The 15358-nt window shown below is 40.2% G+C and overlaps 1 protein-coding gene across 1 annotated transcript in view; it reads right to left on the minus strand.

The window, feature by feature from the left end:
• Positions 1 to 14895, minus strand: part of DHX15 (DEAH-box helicase 15) — a 40781-nt gene extending 25886 nt beyond the window's left edge. The window contains exons 1-5 of the mRNA XM_052682425.1: positions 14706 to 14895; positions 10525 to 10867; positions 5933 to 6126; positions 4950 to 5109; positions 4329 to 4547 (exon numbers count right to left, since the gene is read on the minus strand). Of these exons, the coding sequence (XP_052538385.1) occupies positions 4329 to 4547; positions 4950 to 5109; positions 5933 to 6126; positions 10525 to 10867; positions 14706 to 14770 (981 nt within the window). The 5' untranslated portion in view covers positions 14771 to 14895. The remainder of the gene's footprint in view (positions 1 to 4328; positions 4548 to 4949; positions 5110 to 5932; positions 6127 to 10524; positions 10868 to 14705) is intronic.
• Positions 14896 to 15358: the final 463 nt, after the last annotated feature.

Consider the following 15358-nt stretch of genomic DNA (forward strand, 5'->3'; position numbering starts at 1 on the left):
CCCCGATGGTATTTATGCAGTACAGAATGAGGCACACCTACTGAAGGCTTATAGGAGCACTTATGTATATTATGGAGTTAGAGCATCACACCACGAGCAGCAAGTTTGTGCTGAAAAAGTAGTTCTGCTGAAATGGTGGTTTAAAAAAAAGTCTAAGAGGAAACTTGGAAAGACTAGTTGAATGAACTGTGAGTTCATGAGCTTAACAAATGAGTTAAGCTGCCCCCTCTAAGCTAGCAATCCTATCCAACAGTATGAATATCCTGCCCTTGTGTGCAGCACTCATCCACAATACCATGGGCTGAGGCTTTACCTTGCACTGGAACTCAATAGCAGCTCCACCAAATGACCAAAGCTCCCCTGTGCCTCAAGTACCAGCAACCATCCTGGCTCAATTGCTAACGTGACCATCCACACAATTTGCTGGTGAAGCTCCAGCTCATCTTAAGACTGAAACCATTAGCTTTCAAAAAAAACCCAATTTTACAGAAAGACTGCAACTAATGCTGCCACTTTAAGAACACTTTGTACAATCATCTATGAGCACAAAAAAATACAGAAAAAAAAAAATTGAACTGTTCTGTAAACATGATTCTTTGGAACTTGATTTCAGAAGTGCTTCCTTCTTCAGTTGACACTGTACTGGAGGCCTACACAAAGGATCCCTAAACATCAAAAGAACTTCAGGACTGCTCCAGCTCTTGAAATCTTTTAAATAATTGCGGGCACAACTACAGCAGACCAGCTGATACACTACACAGTTAAGATACAGTTTCATCTTGGATAAATGAGCCAGTCAACTTTTAACCTTGAAGAAAACAAATGCAAAAAAAGAAAAAAAGCCAAGTCAATTTTATTTTGTGTAAAATAATGGGGGTGGAATACATCATTAAAAAAAACAGAAAGGCTCCACAAGCCAGAAATTTTTGTAGACACCTTAGGAATTCATAGAAGATGAAAGAATGACAGACAGGGTACAGCCAACCACATCTAGTTGTGATTTACAGAGTTTGTCTTTGTAGTCAAGGGTACCTGAAACTTCATAAATTTCTTTCTTTCTGCCAAGGAATGAATGCAAACAGCTAAGATCAGAAATACTAAGATCAGAATAAGCAACAGCTACAATGACTGGTCCTCTGAAATTCACCATTCTAGAAGATGCTCACAGATTCAGAGAAACAAAACTTTGTAAAATACAAGATAGGAGACAAGGAAGGAACAGTCTTACAAGGATAAAGTCAACACTTCACCAAAGCTGAGAACTCCCCTGTCAACAAGTTAACACTGAACTTCTCTCAGCATAACTGAATATTTTTCAACTTGTTTTATTGGAAATATCCAATGCTGGCACCTCAAATGAAAAGCAAGAAACTTCATGTGCCGTTAGCACTCGACCACAATTACTGGTATTACTCTTCTTCCAGTTTACAAACCTCAACTCATTCTACGTGAAGCTGAATAAGACAACCTGTGCACTGCAACCCACTACACATTAACCACCTTAATGCCACTCCGTCACTGCTGAGACTAAAGAAAATTGTTAATTTTGCCTTCAATTTCCCCAGAAGAAAGTCTCTGTCACTTTGTTTCACAGTTTCAGTGATTCAGCAACCTGTAAAGAAAAAAGTGACCTCGAAAGCAGTCTATGTGACACACACACTTTCCAGCTATTGCAAAGGAAAACTGTTAGCAATACAGAAATTATCCTCATCCAATTAAAGACTTACTTAAGATTCTGGTTTCTGACAGTGTTTCAACTGGGCCCAGCAATACAGTTTTCCCTGATAACTCCTGCTTCCGTCATCAACCTTGTCTTAACCACAATCCAGTTTATCACCTATATAAAAACCACTTCAGACTGTGGGAAGCCAAGATACCCTCTACCCTCTTCCTGCCTTAGACCACTGCGATTACCAACCTAAAGTCTTTTCAAAAGATATCAAAACAATTTACACCTGCATGCTTCAGACATCCCAAACTTCATTTAGCATTGAAGATTCATCTTTTAAATAAGGAATAAAATCATCTTGCAAGTAATTTTCCAAAATAAAAACAAGAACTACAGAACATTACTAGCTGGGAGAAAAAAAAAACAACCAACCAAGAATACAACTGTAAGAGCTGAGCCACCGAGCCTACTGGATCTGAATCAAATAGCAGTACATACACCACACTTTCCAGCTCTATAAATTCTAACAGATTACGTCACTTCAGATCAAGCAGTAGTACTAGACTTCATTATGATACTCAAAGATGGACCTAAAAAGAGCCCCAAAACATCATGGATGAAGAGGACAGCATTTCAAAGCATTTCATCTTCTCCACAGATGCTAAACCAGACTTCAACTTCACCCTAATTAGCTGAATTCACACCAACTCCAAGCAGAGCTGCTCCACTGTCATGGATACTTGGACTGGAGCACTCTATATAAAAAAATAAAGAGAGTGGCTTACAAATGCAAGTTAATCAATTCAGTAAGACAATATAGGGACATCATTAGACATACTTATGCATAACTGTCTGCATGCATATCATATACAGAAGTTTTTCAAAACCACATGAATAACACCACTGTGTAAATTAACAGCGGAACTCAAAGAATTTATTCATACTATAGAACAGAGCCTCTCTCAAGTAGTAGTGAGTACTAAGGGATGAGTTCAGAGCTGTTTACTCAATGTGAAAGTAAGAGTTTTGCTAATAGAGTCATTAACACCTGAAGATTCTGCCCCACAAGAACAGCCAAAACTGTTGTATCGCATGGTTAAGATCAACATACAGCAGTTGATGAGTTGATGCAGCAGACGTTAATCAAAAATTTAAAGGATAACCCTTAGTTCCTCCTGAAAGGAGAAAGATCAGTTTGATTAAGCACCCCGGTTAAAGACACCAAAATCCGCTAAACAGCTGCACAGCATGGTTTAATTTTTATCACCACCAATTCCATTCACCTATTCAGAACAGTTGATTCATTAATTCTCCTATCTACCAACCAAACACCTCTAACCTGGACCTTGTAATCAAAACCATAACCAGCAGGCTTCAAAGCTATGGTCCTTCAATTTTTTCCATTCTCCATGTTTTAACTTGCAGCAATGTTCTAAGTGGAAGAGGACTAATGTAGAAGCCCCGATTGGTCCTCTGAAAGAATTTTATTTTTGCCTCTAATGAAAGAGATTATCTGCCACAAGACTTTTTTAAATGGAATACCGTAAAACCGATCTAGCAGGCAACCTACACAACAGACCTGTGTACCTTTAGCAGCACTGATTATCTGTGTAGTTTCTTTCACCAGTTAAGGCTGTCTAGTTTAGATTACAACAAGACACAAAGCTCTTTAAACCATTTGAAGGATCTCTTCAAGACAAGCACCTGCAAGAACAATGTGCCAGAGGAAGGTGTCCTGGAGAAGAGCAGAGACAAGGACAAAACGAAGAGGCTACAGGCTTAAAACAAAACAAAAATGCTGAGCAAATTGCCTGTTGAAATGAAAAGACTAGGCACAGTAAAAAAAAAAAAAAAAAAAAAATCACCTGAGAATTCCCATTAGCAGCATCTCCACTTCCAGAAAAGAGTAAAAACAAAAACCCCAGTTTTGCTAGCTGCATTTTATTCCTCCCTATCAGAAATAGGGATTGTACATAATTCGATCGAATCAATTTTTCACAAGGCCTAATTTTTTTCTTTTTCACGTTTTCCTCCATCAGTCTACTAGATATTCAAAAGAATGTAAAAGCAGATTAATAAAAATATACAGTTTACACCGGACAAAAGATTTAAGATTTCCACAAAATTATTTCTTGCAGTTCAGCTTAAGCATTTTTGTAAAATCTTTCACAAGTCACCAAGCACATTTCTGAGATATAACTGCCACCATTTGTGGTACAGAACAATCATGATGTAATAATCAAAGCTATTCATAGACGAGAAGAAAGAAACATTTTTATTACAACTACTTCTGAGAGCTCTCAGCATCAGAAGCAAAGCGGGAACTCTTTCCTTACGTTGTACCACACACATCCACAAGTGAACAAACTACATTCTCAGTCAAAACCCCCATGCTACCAAATACCCAGATGTTTTGAGTTCTTTTCAGTACAAACCTGGGTTTTACATGCTGTTTCTATTTCAGAAACAAACAACTAAGATGAAAACTCTCACTATACAGACATCTCCCATTCATTTCAAGTACTTAACTGCAATGTATGGCAAGCAGAGTTCCTCACACCACATCCAAACGATAAAGCAAACTAAACATTTCCACCTGTACGAGCCATTCTAAACAGTTTCTGCATGAAACAGTGTGTGGAAAAAGGAAAAAAAATACCTCCTGTCCAGTCAGAAACAGTAGAAGATCTCCTTCCTCTTCTTCACACATGTGAATCTGGATCACTGTTCGAATGGCAGCCTCAAGGTAATCCCTTTCTGGTTCTGGAGTATAGAATATCTCCACAGGATGGGTGCGACCCGGAATAGTTAGAAGAGGACAGTTATCAAAGTAGATCTGAAACTTGCCAGCATCTAAAGTAGCACTCATAACTATGACCTGTAGGTTTAGACAACAAAATAGTTACCTCAAAGGTTGACAAGAACCTGTGAAATGTTACATGTATAAAATACAGTAGCAGGAAATGAAACTCCATTCCAGCCATGATTTAAGTATGCTTTTATCACTTCAATACAGCACCTTTATTTCCAGGTCAAAAAACCCATCCTAATCAAATACAGAATGGTACAGATGTAACTGTGCCTTCCCAGCATTTTCTTTAATACAAACTGCACTAAGCCCTTCCTAGCATTGTCTTTCTAATACAGCTGACCATTAACAGATCAAAAAGCCTGTTGATCTATGTCAATTGATTATTTTTCTTTATAATTAGCTAGCGGTAAACACACAGACACTCCAGAGTGATTAAACACAATGTTGCTAGGCTTCATCATTACTGACCTTCAAATCAGCTCTCTGTCTTACAACTTCTTTCAGCACTCCCATCAGAATATCCGTAGCCAGTGTTCTCTCATGGGCCTCATCAAGAATTATAACGCCATAGCGCTCCAGCAAAGGATCGTTCATTGCTTCACGAAGTAACATACCATCAGTCATATACCTGAATACAAAGACAATTTCTATTTATTAAATCTGATCTATAAAGAATCTTCTTTCTTATTATTCACTAGATTGCTTGAAGAAAGCCCTTATAAACCTTATTTTTAGAACGGAAGCATTAGTAAACTATTTCCAGCATAGCAACAAATCCATTTACATTTTCAGATAGAAGTTACCAGAGGGCGTACAAATGAAATCTGGCAGTAGAGACACAGTAGAGACTAAGCTTTAAAAATGAAAGTCAACAAGTTTTGGCAACATTTATGAGTAGTTTTAATACTACTACTGGCAAGCTTCCAGATCTACAATTAAAGACTGGAAAATAAAGGAAAAAAAAAAAAATACAACTCAAATCCTAGAAACACTATTCCTGCAACAGTTTCATTTTTAGCTGACCATTCTGAATGCGATCTGCAAACCATATATTCAGTGAGCTCGGTTTCACCTACAAAGCACTGATATCTAGAACAGCTGACAAAAAAAAAAACCAAGAGCATATTCAAACTTCAGTTATGTGCCCTAGATTTAAGCATAGATGAGTCCTGAAGCTCACTAGTACCTCTACTTACTAATGAAGTAAACTCAAACTTCACCAGAATTATTTTGGGTATGAAGTTACCACTGATAGAAGTCAGCTCAACACATAACTTTCCTTTAAGAACAACTCATTTTCAAGTCTATTCCACACCCCGCAGCCTATATTTCGTTCATCTGACACTACAGCCCCTATCTCTTTTCCACTCACTACTACTTCCTCATTATTTCTTTCAAAACTTTGCTAACACTCTGCACAGGGTCCCTTATTGGACAGCCACCATACTTACTTGAGAATAGTTTTTGCGCTACTGCAGTCTTCAAATCGAATGGAGTAACCAACCTCCTGGCCCAGCATTACATCCATCTCATCGGCAACCCTCTGCGCCACACTCATGGCAGCCACTCTCCTCGGCTGGGTACACGCTACTCCCCTCTTTGGTCCAGGTAACGAGCGCATGTAGTCAACACACCATTGAGGGATCTGTCAAGAAAAAAAATTCTGTTTCAGCCACAGTTTTAATAGCCAGATGCAACGTATATAACAGAGTAGTTATCAACGTATATAACAGAGTAGTTATTTCAAGTAAATATATTTATAATTCCACTAAGGTGACAACTGGGCGTTCAAAACTAGGGAACTTCCAGACTAGGGAAGCAGACAGACTAGTTAGACTCAACAGTTAAGTAAACCACACTTCCTTAAGCGAACATGTAACCATCTCTCAAGTTATCAAGGAAATAAACAGGCTCACAGTACCTCTGTTAGTTCAGTAGCTTACACTGATAGTTAGCAGCAGCCATCATGCTCAAAAGCAAAAGATTAAAGCTAACATGCAGGACTGAGATCAGTAGCACAGTCAGGTGCCTTAAGTTTTACAGTAAACAAGTTATTTTTCGTGTCTTAAAAAAAAAAAACTGCTTATTAATGTAGATTAAACAAAAATATTTTAATTATATAAAATCTGGCTACCCAGAGATCATGACAAATAAACAAGTTACACTCATCTGGTTAACTCCTGTTCTTTGACACTGTTATAAACAGATATGAAATCCTGGTGTTTCAGTTCCTATAACAACATGCTTTGCTTATTTGTCAGGCACTGGTTTTCCAGGAAAGCAGGAATAATAAACAGCTTTACTCAGAAGAATTTGTAAGGTCAGTAGAAGCTTGAAGAAAATTTAATATTAACATGTTCCATGTGGTGTTTTATGAGGAGACAACTTCTAGTCCTAAGTCTCCAGATGACATAAAATCTACTCCTCCTTCCTAATTGATTTTAAAAGTACTCTAAAAAGCTCACAATTACAGGAAAAAAAAGGGTCACCATTTGTGCACTGAACCAATACAGAGCAGTAGAACAAGCTGTGTAGTTTTAAGTAACACAGGCAGATTTTTCTTCTCAAATACTGTATTTCTGCAGCAAAATGGAAATTATTGAATATATGTATAACAGACAACTGTAGACTAATGAAAAGCTGTTTTTTCTCTTAAAAGGGAAAACATATCCCCCGTCTTAAGTACAAAAAACAAAAAGAAAGCAAAGATTAACAACTCCAAACAAACAAATGCAAGTAGGAAATTCTATTCAAAACTAAAATTGGCAACAGCTCATGAATACTGAAGACATGAATCTGGAACCCTACCCAGCAGCACAAACACACTTCCCAGGAGCGGAGCGTAGGAAAATGAAGCTGCTTCTCAAGTGACCAGTAAAAACTCAACTCTGAATGAGGTGAAGCTTCTCAACTTTAAACAGAGCCATTCCTGACATCAGCTTTAAAGCAGATTTCTCAGGACACAGTAAAGGGAAGTAAGTAATTTAGAGGCCATTTTCCAGGAAACAACAAAACCTGCAACACTGGTATCACATGAAAGACAAAGCCTACATGGATTTCAATGCATTAATGTGATTTAAAAGATCACCAGAACATCCTGCTTTAGAAAAGACAAAGGACCATGATATCCATTTTCTATTTCTGATGACCACTTTTGGGAATATGAAACAGCTTCCATCATCTAGATCTTACAGAACATAAAGTTAACTTCACTGATGCAAAAAAACTACCTATTAAAATCCTAAATTTTCTTAATTAAAAAAAAAAAAAAAAAAAGATAAGCACCTCTCAACCTCAATGACTTCAATACAAAGACTTTCAAAGATAACCACCACCAAAAAAACAAAAAGGCAGAGACAAACACAGAGGCCTGCAGTGAAGATTGTTAAAGTCTATTTTCGAGCCAAAAGCCACATTTTTTTTAAAAAAGAATGCAAGACAGGAGTGAGAACAGCACTGTTCTTCTGCCTGTTCCAAGATACTTCAATCCAGTGAGCTTTCTGTTAAAAGTTACAGTAGGATTCCAATTTTCATTGGTCAATAATGGAGTCCACTCAAGCCAGCTCTCTTGTGTGCTACAAGGACAACAGGAGATAAAGCCATGCTCAGAATAATGCTGCTTCTACATTTCCAGAGCCACAAAAACTTAATGGAAAGTGGCTTCCCTTGTTATGGAAAACATTCTATGCCTTATAGTTAAAACTCTCAGTAAAAGCAGATGCCACCCTACTATACTATCTAAAGAATACATTTAAATTATTGCAGCAGGACCACAAATAATCTCACACTTATAAGGGAATGTACATTGCAAATAGCATATTTAACTTTTCTAAATGAGATTCAACTCATCCATTCCATAATTAGAAAACTGAACTTAGTCTGAGAATGTTTAAAGAAAACAATTTAGAAGCTTAAGATTAAATTACAAAGCAAGTCAAGGCAAATACTGGAGAGATGAACAATTAGTGGCCTACATAAAATACACTTCAGTTTAATGTGGAGTTGGAGTTGCTTTTTTTTTTAATTTAAAATAAGTTAGTGGAAAAGGCTTTCATAGAAAATTCCCATTTCTTCCTATTAGTTCCACTGCCAGAGCCTAACTTTATCAAACCTGGGGCTTATCAAGACTGAAGCAAAAAAACAGGATTTATGAAGGGGGGGGAAGGACTTGCCAAATGGCAGCTCACTCAGAAGTCCTGCAACTACTACAGCCTCTCTGCCATGAAAGTTAAGAATCACTTTGGAAGGACAATTCCCACAAGATTTCCATGGATGCTAAGTTTCTACCAGAAAACCTAAGTAGCTCGTGTACATATTTCATTTGAATATTTAAGCACAGAATATTGTGTGCTATGATCAATGTGAGGAGATGGAAGCAAGACAATCATTCATCAAATTGTTTAGGACTTAAGCATTAAGAATACAACACTATCACATTCAAAGCAACAGTTTCCCTAATTGACAGCAGGTCGTTTTCAGTGATACATTCCTACAGAGGGACTCAGAAGATCTGCAGCCTCACAAGGCCAGGACTCATAGGAAGCAACGAAGACTCCAAGTTAATTTATGTGCTTTTGATAACCTAAGTCCCACTTTTAAGAAAGATGCATGGGGTTTTTTTTAAGTCTTTTCCATAAATTAGAGGTAAAGCAGTAACGCAATTCAACAGCTGATGCATCTTTAAAAAAAGAAAAAAAAAGCAACACAGCCCTAAGGTACTTTCTATACAAGAAGGTACTTAAAATGTACAGTAAATAGCACAAAACATCACAACATTCAAGCATATAGATCTAAAAGGTATTCACTGTACTGTGTCCTTCACATTTTCCAGACTACCAATTTTTATAATAAAAAATTTTTTTAGGACTCACAGTAAGTTAGCTATAATCCATTTTATGAAGATTACAATGTATCCTTCAGTTTCTAACTCTGTCTTAGATGAAAGGCATTCATCAGATTATAGAACGAAGCTCTTTTTAACATCATTTTTCCACAAATATTTTAAACATCACACCAGAGAACAGTTCAAGATTTGAGCAAGTTCGTCCTGCTATGAACACAACGCAGCATGCCTCCTCTTGTGTCCTCCCCGTTTTCCCAATCCCCCAAACTCTTAAGGGCTGGTGAAGCTCTGCATCTCTGTTGTCACTGAGGAAGACATCAAATCAGGACGTGATATTCCCACTAAGTTCATACCTGTAGCACTGCATTTCACAAAACACTAACGTGATCTTATTTTTGCAACGTTTTTCCTACTTTTAAGCAACCATCTACATGAACAGCTAAAGGGATAAAAACTTGAAGCCAACACCTCAGTTTGTAGATCAGTACACTTCTGTCTAACAGTTAAAAAAAAAAAAAAAAAAACAACAACCTATCTTCATTTCCCAAATATGTTACTACCAGAGAGCCTACAAAAGATAAGGCCAGAGAACACAACTGGGTTAAAACAAGGGAAGGCAAAAGATTCTCCTCAAGTCTTTCTGTATTCATTGAGCAAATCAAACATTCATCCAATAAGTTTTGCTTGTTATTTATGAGGTGTTTTGCATAATGATTTTCAAAGAAACCAAACGAAGTTCCAACCCCCTCACTTAGCAACCATCTCAACCTTTAAGAATTCCACAGTAAGTGGAGAAAGCGTAGAGAAAAGGCAGCTCTGGGGTGATCTCATTGCAGCCTTTCAATGCCTAAGGGGAACCTACAGACAGGAGGGGAATCAACTCTTTGAAAGGGTTGATAACTGCAAGACAAGGGGAAATGGTTTTAAGTTGAGAGAGAGGAGATTTAGGTTGGATGTCAGGGGGAAATTCTTTACAGAGAGTGGTGAGGTGCTGGAACAGGCTGCCCTGAGAGGCTGTGGATGCCCCGTCCCTGGAGGTGTTCAAGGTCAGGTTGGATGGGGCCCTGGGCAGCCTGGTCTAGTATTAAATGGGGAGGTTGGTGACCCTGCCTGTGGCAGGGGGGTTGGAGATTCATGATCCTTGAGGTCCCTTCCAACCCTGGCCATTCTGTGGCTCTGCAAGTGTAAGTAAGAACCCACCTGTGTTGTTTTACCAGACCCAGTCTCTCCAACCAGCACAAATGACTGATGCCTAATCAAAATATCCGTGAATCTTTCTTTATATTCCCAGACAGGAAGCTGTAGTCGTTTTTTCAGTATGTCATAATAACGAGGTGTATGTGGTAGATTTGTGAAAGGGTTAATACTGTGTGGAATCATTGCTGGTTTCATAGGTGGTAACCCAGCAGCAATGAGCGTAGAGTTAGATGCAGCTCGCAGCTCCTTTTCCTTCTCCCTTTCTCTGTCACGATCTCTGTCTCTGTCACGATCCCTGTCACGATCTTTCCGGTCATCACGGTCCCTGTCTCGATCGCGATCCTTCCTAAAATGAGTTAGGAAAGAGCAGAAAATTAGATACTTCTATATTTAAATGTTATGAGGAAATTTGAGCACAAATTGGTTTTAAACATCTCTAATACAAAGCGAATATAAACCAAATACTTCAGTGATTCCTTCCAACAGTTCTCTGGAGTACAAAGCGCAACCATTTACATTTCTAATACTGTGCATTAATCACCATACACAATTACTGCCACAGTTCCTCTTGTCATAAGCAAGACTATGGAGAGCACCATCTTGACTCTCTTCATTTAATAGTTATTAGCAACCTGCTACGTATTCTAGACTTCTCACAATTCTTCCTGCAAGTGCACAAAAATATGACCATTAATACTCTTCTTGCCTAGTTAACAAAAGAATTAGGCCAACCACAGAAACAGATGAGAAACGAGCCCTGAAAAAGTTTGATCCTAATATGCCAGAACTACTTTGAAACTTCAAAAAAATACTTTCTCTTTTACAACTCTTCCATACAATTTTAACTCAACTCTGACTGTTGAGTTAGAAACTTAGACCCAAAACTAATAACACATTTACCCAAAGAACTGCAGGCACGTTTCCAACAAAAATCCAAAACATATCATGATTTAGCACTTTGAAGTAAGATCCACTTTACCAATAGAGAAATTGCATTTTTAAATCACATTTTAAACCACTACAATAAAAAACATTATTGGCATTTTTATCTGTGAAACTTTTGAGCTAGATCTAGAGTAGAGTAATAAGCAAATTTCTAGCTAGAGTAAATTAAATGGACAGCAAGTGTGAACCAAACTGGAACTGTTACTCCCCAGTCACTGTTATCTCATTAACTCCTCCAGCTGTTCACTGGAACCAGAAAAGGAACCTATCAAGTTCTATCTACATTTCATAAGTCAAAAAGTCTACTTAAAGGTCAACCAAGAGAGTTGATTCTCTGTTTCAAGCATTTAAGAACAATATGAAAGAGGGGCTCAGATGTCAGCACAGAAAAAAACAGACCACACATCATGTCCTCAAATCTAATCATTGATATTCTTTTTGAATAGTATTATTTTCCTAAAAAATGTCTCTCAGCTTTCCACTATCACTGAAATCTAGCATGCACACCAGATGTCTTGCATCAAAACAAGGGACAGGTAGAATGACAGTTACACTGCCAAGTGTTTTCACTAAAATTTCTGGCAGTTCCTTCATTAAGAAAATGTCACATTTAAGTCACTCCTCATCTCTGCACTTAACAGACTGACCATAAACCCTAAACCAAACAACTAATGTAAAAGAATCAGAACTTAATTGCATTCGTCTTGTCCATGAAGTTCATAACGACCTTCATAAATGGGAAGAGTTTGCTGGTGATCGTGGGTTCTGTTGGGTAATTTATTTGTTCGTTGGATTTTTGTTCTCATTTGAGGTTGCCTGATTTGCTACCTGAACTCCTTATGCCCACTCATACAACACAAATTGATGAAAAAACAGTAAAAATTACTTAGAGCACATAAAACTGCAAATGGAAAAGAAATAAGGTTAAGCCACTATTCATCACAACAGAAGTCTAAGCAAATCTAACATCAGTGATACGCATTTTCGCCTCTACTAAGGCAACACTACAATAGCTGTTTGCAGTCTGTGCAAACAAAAGCAGTTTAATAGACATTGCTGCTCTTCACATAAGAAAACAAAATCAGTGAAAATGATACCATCACACTAACACAGCAAATGCAATGTCACAACACCAAACAAATATGCTTAAAAAAAAAATCTATCAGGCTTTAAATTGTGTGTATGCAACTTGCACAACAGCACCGTAACAGATTTTCAAACAATTTCCATCTTCCCCAGAAGTCTTTTTCTTCACAGAATACTTCAAGACAGGTAGATAATAGACGTGGTGTCAGGCTACTAAGGCTGCAAACCTACAGCATCACTGCCATGCAGGGTTCCACACACTGATACAGGCCTCAATCAAAAAAGAACATACAACAACTCAATATAATTTTACATTGTAGCCAGGTGATCCATGTTGAAGGCAAGGTATGCTGCTATTCTGTACACAATGTGGTATCTATTCAAGGAGTTAATTCAGCTTAATCCAGTTCCAAAACCGATTAAATTTCATAAAGCCACACTGTGCAGAATATGACAAGAATACACATGTTGGTAACAAGAATCTGTGCATCTCAGCCTTCTGTATGATGGAAAATCTACCAACCCTTACATAAGCCAGGACAATGAAAGATGAGTAGCGTGCTTTGTGCTAAATGAACTAAGATCTCAAGGAATACTAGAAATAAATTCAACAAGTCCACTGTGACCAACTCTTAGTCCTATGCCATTTAAAGCTTTTATTGGCAGATGAGGAAAGGACAAAGGGACACAAATCCTGCACCTGTGTAGGTTTTAGGGGCAATAAGGTCCAGAGACCTCTACATAAGAATTTTTTACCACTGTTGAGCATTGATAACAATTTTTAGGAAATGTAAAAGTTCTGAATGGCAGTAAAAACAATGTCAAATTACAAAACTTTCAGAAATACAAAACCCATCAGTCTCCAACAGACTTTTCATTATCCATACAACCAAAACATACCAGTTGAAACATTCAAGTAACACACAATTTTGACATCACCGTTTGAAAATTTCACAAAAATCCATGGATAACAGAAAGTGAATTTGCACGACTCTTCTGTATACACAGAGGAGTTATGTCAACTTCTGGCAAATGAGGAGAAGATGCAGTAGAGGAAATAAGCAGCTCAACTCATTTAAGAAAAAAAGATTACGGTGCTCCTATATGCAGGGATTAGTTGGTCAATAAAAAGCATTCTTTTCTCTTTAGTAGAGAAAAATGCATTACATTTGTGGCTGTAAACTGGAGTTGCACAAACTTACCCTTAGAAAAAAAGACAAGTTGTGTGTCAAGACTGTTCATCAATAAACGCCAACTGTTGTGGCAGACTTTCAGCTCCTGCAAGTTCTGGGAGCAGGAATAAGCATTTTTCTCAGAGCAACACTCTCACCTAAACAATGCTGCTGAGTTTCAGGAAGGAGCAGATTCAGGATGGGTTCTGTGCTTCCCAAGAAGGGCAGGACAGATAAGTACAACCCTCCTTCCTGAGCCTTCAGAACACTGCAGCCTTCGGGGGCCCTTCACTCCCAAACCAAGACTAGGGAATATAAAATACAAAAAGACTGCACTAAAACAGCAACGGCACATCATCTGTGTTCCCACCGCTCGATGAAAGACCGCTAAAGCTGGTGCATCGAGTCCTAAAACGAACTTGGGCAAAACAAAGAAACCTCCTCCCTCCTTGACACCCTGCCCCAACCCCACCTGGCACTGCCTCCTCACGAGGCGCATCCCCGCCGGGCACCCGGCGCAGGCAGCTAACAAAGGAGTAGCGTTCCCACCCGCTCAGGCACTGAGCAGGCGCTACCTCACGCTGACCCCTTGGATCACGTTTACCACGGAAAAAAAAACGACAGAAAGGCACCAAAAAGGAGACGCGGAGAAGGAGATACCGGCGGGCCGCACACAAAGCCCCACGGGTGCGCGCCAAGCCGCTCCGCCCCACCGCCCCCGGCCCAACCAGGCCCGCGGCCCCTCCTTCCCCTCCCCGCCCGTTCCCCACCGCCGCCATCCGCCTCCCCCATTCGCAAGGCCGAGGCCGGGCCCAAGCCCTGAGCTGGGCCGCACCTGGGCCTCGCCGCTCCCATCCCTTCCCGCCGCTCTGCACGGCGGAGGCCCCGTCCAGCAGGGAGCGGCCCGGGCCCAGAACAGGCAGCGGATTACGCGGGGTCGGCGCCGATCTCCCGCCCGCCGCGGGCCGCGCTGCCCCTTACCCGTCAGAGCGCTTCTTGCTGGAGCTGTAATCGTCGCCCAGATCTAAGCGGTGCCGTTTGGACATGACGGCGGCCGGAGTGGCGCTGGGTACAGCGGGGCCGGTTACGGCGGGACGCGCTCTCCGCTCCTCGAGCAGCAGCAACGGCAGCGGCGCCGCGAGGCCAGGCGCAGCCACTAAAATGGCGGCCGGAAGGAAGCGCCGGGGCTGCGCGAGCCGCTGCCGCGCGCGCGCACGGGAGTGAGCTCGGCGGAGCCGCCGCTCGGCCCCGCCCCGCGTGTTCCAACGGCTGCGGGCGGGCCGGCCCCATGGTGGGCGGTTAGCTCGAGGTGTGTTCGGGCTCCTGTCTTAGCGGCTGGGGAAACTCGTCTCCACAGTCCGTTCCGTTCCCCTGGACAGGCAGGCACTAGAAAGGCAGTTTCCACGGTGGAAGTTAAGAGCAGGATACTGCTGGCGCGTAGTTTTTGTGGGCCGTTGCATACGTCCGTAGGTGTGGAAAAAGGCAATCCTTCACAAGTCATCTGAAGCAGCAGAAACGAGAAAATCAGTGACATTCAGACTACAGGCTCTAAAGGCACGTGCATTTAGGATCGCTAGCACAAGGGAAGCCCACGTCCCTAGCACCAACAGGCATGGCTGCTGCTATTACATCAA

The sequence above is a fragment of the Tympanuchus pallidicinctus genome, unplaced genomic scaffold (genome assembly GCF_026119805.1).
Source record: "Tympanuchus pallidicinctus isolate F22 unplaced genomic scaffold, pur_lepc_1.0 scaffold2, whole genome shotgun sequence".
NCBI classification, from domain to species: Eukaryota; Metazoa; Chordata; class Aves; order Galliformes; family Phasianidae; genus Tympanuchus; species Tympanuchus pallidicinctus.